This window comes from Onychomys torridus, chromosome 3 (assembly GCF_903995425.1).
Source record: "Onychomys torridus chromosome 3, mOncTor1.1, whole genome shotgun sequence".
Classification (NCBI taxonomy): domain Eukaryota; kingdom Metazoa; phylum Chordata; class Mammalia; order Rodentia; family Cricetidae; genus Onychomys; species Onychomys torridus.
In genome coordinates this window covers 28,121,299-28,126,281 of record NC_050445.1, presented here as the reverse complement: position 1 = coordinate 28,126,281, position 4,983 = coordinate 28,121,299, and the positions used below count along the sequence as shown (strand labels likewise).

The following is a 4,983-nucleotide window of genomic DNA, read 5'->3' as shown; positions in this document are numbered from 1 at the left end:
TAGTTCCCTGGCTAGTATCTGCCACCGCCATGGCCTCAACAGCCGTCCACAATGACCAGCTGATTGACCCTCTTGAGTCTGCACCCCAAACCCTGGTTTATGTCTTTGAACCTCTATGTTTGTGCTCTGTCACAGTCTGCATTGCTTGTCTCGGTTGCATTTCTAAATGAGTGACAACCCCTTTCCTCCACTGCTTCTGCTCCTGCGCTGTCCATTTCAGCGATGACACCACCATCTACCAAATGGCCTGGGTTAGGAATGGTCCCCAACTCCTGTTTCTGCCTGGCTCAACATCTAATCAAGGTTTTGTACTCTCTACTTCTTCACCTCTGACTCTTCCAGCAACACCTAATTTCCTGCGTAGGTGCCCTGAATCCGTCTCCATTGCCTCTCACATGGTCATTGGGAGCAGATTCCCAATGATGTATCTCACTGCAGTCCAAGCTGTCCCACAAAGGACAAATGACCACAGCAGCCCACAGTACAGACCCTTCAGCCATTGCTGAGGTCCTTTTCAGTATGCTTCAGCCTTTGCTCACTGGTTTTGCTTGGTGCCTTCTCCACCCTTCTCTTCTGGCTAACACTTACCCATCCTTCAGTATTCCATGTAGCCATCTATTTCCCCAGGAAACTGTTGACTCCCCTCAGCTTTGACAAGTCTAGCATGACAAGCAGTCTCCTAGGCATTCTCTCCATATGCTGTTACCCTTCACACCTGCCCTTCCTACCACTGGCATCGTTCAAGCCCACTAACTTGCATAGGCCTGGGAATTATGGGGGAAATGTGGCAGGGGTCAAAGGAAGCACTAAATTCAAATCCAGACCTCTCTACTCTACTTCCTGACATTCCTCCTGGGGGGAATGAAGGACACGGCCACCCTGTGTGTCTCTTCTTGTGTAGTTTCCAAGTTCTCCTTCCTGAATCTCACCCCTAAGTTCCCAGGTGTCTTTTGAGATGCAAACACCAAATGCTAGGGGACACTTTAGCAAACGGGGCTTCCACTCTGTCTTGTCCTGTTATCAGGGCTCAGACAGACCCCGATCCACGGAGCCCCAGGACCCTGTGAATGGCAGACGTGATCTCCCGGTTTCTCAGGCTGTAGATAAGGGGATACAGAAGTGGTGTGATGTTGGTATAAATCAGCGCTAGTGTCCGATCCAGTCGCGGGGAGTAACTGGACTTGGGCCGCACATACATGAAGGTAGCACAGCCATAATGGAGGAAGGTGACAGCCAGGTGCGAGGCGCAGGTGGATGCAGCCTTGCGTCTGCCTCCACCACCATGCAGGCGGCGCAGGGCAGAGGCAATTGCCCCATAGGAGGTCAGAATGAGCATTGACGGCAACAGCAGCAGCACCAGGCAGGCTCCTAGTAAGGGCAGTTCATCTACGTAGCTCCGTGTGCAGGCCAGGTGCAGTAGTGCAGTGATGTCACAGAAGAAATGCACCAGCAGGCAGGAGCCACAGAAAGGCAGGTGGAAGACTGCCACTGTTAGCCCCACTGACACCGCTAGTCCCCCAAGGCAGCAAGCCAGGGCCAGTCGTGCGCACAGACCCGGGGTCACTATAGATGCATAGCGCAGTGGGTGACAGATGGCCACATAGCGATCATAGGCCATGGCTGCCAACAAGAAGCACTCAGCCCCGCCAAGAGCCACAAACATCTGCATCTGGACAGCACAGCCCAGGAAGGAGATGGGGCTGCCCCTGCCATGGCCAGGCATGCTCAAGTCGGCTAGAGAGCGAGGCACTACCACCAGCGTGTAGCAGAGTTCAATGGCTGACAGCTGGCAAAGGAAGAGCAGCATGGGCGGCCTGCTGGGCACTGAGACCACTGCCACCAGGATGAGCAGGTTCCCACTCAAAGTGGCCAGGTGCACAGCCAGCAACACCAGGAAGAGAAGGGGCCTCAGTTGCGGGAACTCGAAGAAGCCTTGAAGGAGAAAGCCACAGGGTATGGTGCTATTGCTGGGGCTGTCCATGCACTGGGGTCAGGAGGCACCTGCAGAAGAGAAGCAGAGGCAGGGTGAGCCTGGGGGTGCAGCCTTTCGGAGAGGCAAGAAAGGGTTACCTGGGAGTCAGAACAGAGCTGGAAGGGGGTGTGTGGCTGCAGAAATGGTCCACATTTGATGACTTACCGAATTTTCCTGGTATTTGCGCTAGAATCTCTGATTTGAGACCGTAGTCTAGAGCCCATAACTCCTGACCTCCACCCACAGTCTCAAGCACTGGCCCCCACTCAAGTTATTTTGTGAGTTTTATATGGTCATGAGGTTTAGACTTCAAGGTCCTCCCAGGCAGGACATGTGCCTCTCCTCTCAACTTCTCCATCCTCTTTCTTAGTTAACTCTGCCTTCTGAGGTGTGTCATAGAATCACAGAGTGACCTAACATATATGAGGGTCTCATAGACTATCTCATGCAACTTAAAAAAATAATTAGTCAATCAATCCATAAATTAATTAATTATTTCCCAGCCCTATTGTAGTTTGCCCTCCCTCCCTCCCTCCTCCTAGTTCCTCCCCAGTCTCCCCTCTAGCCCACCATCCACTCCCCCTCTTTTATCTTCAGAAAGAGAAGGCTCCTCGTGTATATCAGTCAGCCATAGCATATCAAGTTGTGTGAAACTAGACACCTTCTCTCCTATTAACACTGGATGAGGCAACCCAGTAGGAGGAAAGGGTCCCCAAATCAGGTAACAGAGTCAGAGACAGCCCCTGCTCCCACTGCTAGGAGTCCCATTAGAAGACTAAAGTTACACAACCAGAACACATGAGCAGAAGGCCTTGGTCAGTCCCTTGCAGGCTTCCTGGCTATCAGTTGAGTCTCTGTGAGCTCCTATGAGGACAGGATAGCACCTTCTTATTTTTCAAGTGAAAAATATAACTGAGATGGGATTGGGGCTGTATTTAACTTCTCAGAGAAGTTGGAAAAAGGTGAATCTCTGAAACTGGATCTGTCACTCCTTATAGCCCATATGCTGTTTGGGAATGAGGTCACTGGAATCAATCGACAATCTATAGTAATTTAACCTTCGGTAGAGACCCAGATCTGTAGTACAAGCTGGGACACACCCTTGGGCAGCAAGGATGCTCTGTGGATCCAAATGAACCTGATATTATGATTAATACTCTGTCAGCATGAGGAAAGGTGGTGCATGCCTGTGCTGGCTCAACTCTCAAAATGAGCAGTACTTTCCACGTTTGTCATTGGACCCCAGCTTCTCGTTATCTGGCGACTCATCTGTAAGCAACGGTTGGGAAACATTGTCAGTGTGTAGGTCTACTATGCTGTGGAGAATCTCCTGAGTGGAGCAGATGTGATGTTTTTTTTTTTAACAGGTGTTAGCAAAATCTATTTTTAAGATTTCTTTATGTCTTTAAAAATGTAATCCCAGACTCCACCATTCCTTCAATATTCTAATCAACATGGACCATGTGATCTGTTCATAGTCCTCATGACAGAGTGTGAGAGGGCTGAAAACAGCGGCACACAGTGGGATGAGAGATCAACGGGACTGCAGAGGCCTTGGCTTTCCTGTTGAGTGCTCCTTTTGGAGAATTTTGATTTATCCACATCACCCTGTGCTCTTTCCTGTAGCATTTGAAGGAAGCATTTGCTAACACACATTCTGTTCTACTAATGGAGGAAGAGGCAATGAGCAGGAGTAGGTTTGATGGAGGTAGACTCATTTCCCATGGGTCTTAAAACCTCTCCCCCAGACCTTTGGGGGCCATTTTTTCTCCATCTATTGAACAAATTTAGCCAACCTGAGTCTTGTGCCAGTTCTCAGCCAGGTGTTGTAGCATTAGGAGTGAAGTTCACAGAGACAGAATTGGTGTCTTGAGGTTTCAGGCAGATAGAACTTCTGGAGTGCCCAGGACGGAGACAGCCATTCAGTTGTCCCTGCTGGCCCCCTTACTGCTGCCTTCCATCTCTCAGTGGGGAGGGTTCTGGAAGGTAAGGCAGAGACAATCTGTTTCAATTTTCTACACTTTCATGATGTAAACCAGGCAGATGTCAAGAAGCACTGGATGATGGCCCTGGATGAATTGCTCAAGAATAATCATGTTTTCAAAGTGAGGCTGCATAAAACAAGCCATATGGGTCAACTAATTGAACATGACCCAGGGGTCATTTCCACTTAGCTTAGCTCTTTGGGAGGAATTGTTACAAACTCTATGAATGTAAGCTAGGTCTACTAGGCTAAGAAAATGCAAAGACCAGCTGGGCAGGGTGGCACACAACTTCAATCCCTGCATTGAGAGGCAGAGGCCGGCAAAGCTTCAGTTTTTCAAATCCTGCTTCTTCCTAGCAGAGAAAACTGCAGAAAGAGAGAAGAGCTGCCTGGACCCCCTTCCTCTCCCAGGGAGATGAGGGCAGGAAGTTTCAATCTTCTAGGGGATTGTTAACACCAGTAAAAATAATGAGCACTGAAGAGAGTTCTGAGAAACTGAACATAAGGACTTTAAGCATAACCCATTTAATCTAGCAAAAACTTATTGATGTAACTGGATTCGTCCCGTGCTCACTTTGGAGATGAGAAAACCAAATGCCTTACAACTAACTGGCTAATGCTAAAGCCAAATTTCCACCCAAGAAGTTTAGCCCACAATAACCTGTGGTCTCATACACTTGGTCTGTATGGTCTAAAGAATGGTCTGTGATGGCTATACTTTCAGTTTTGAATGGCTTGGTTAGGTATATAGCAAGGCAAAGTAAAAGAACTAGTAGCAAAATAGAGATAGCAAAACATCTCCAAATTAGGTGCTCAAAACATCCAGCCAAAGCAGTTGGGGAGATGGCTCAGTGCTTAACAACGTTCTCCATCTTTGCAAAGGTCACAGGGCTTGTTTCCCCCTATACATTTGATTGTTCACAACTATCTGTAACTCGGGTTCCAAAGGCTCTAATGCCCTCTTCTGGCCTCTGCAGGCACTAAGCATGCATGTGGTACACTTACATCTATCCAGGAAAAAAATTCA

At 48.6% G+C, this 4,983-nt stretch overlaps 1 protein-coding gene across 1 annotated transcript; it reads right to left on the bottom strand.

Moving 5' to 3' along the window:
- Positions 1 to 1,027: 1,027 nt before the first annotated feature.
- Positions 1,028 to 1,981, bottom strand: LOC118579309 (olfactory receptor 10AC1). Its single transcript, XM_036180478.1, has one exon. The coding sequence runs from the start codon at positions 1,979 to 1,981 to the stop codon at positions 1,028 to 1,030; it is 954 nt and encodes a 317-aa protein (XP_036036371.1).
- Positions 1,982 to 4,983: the final 3,002 nt, after the last annotated feature.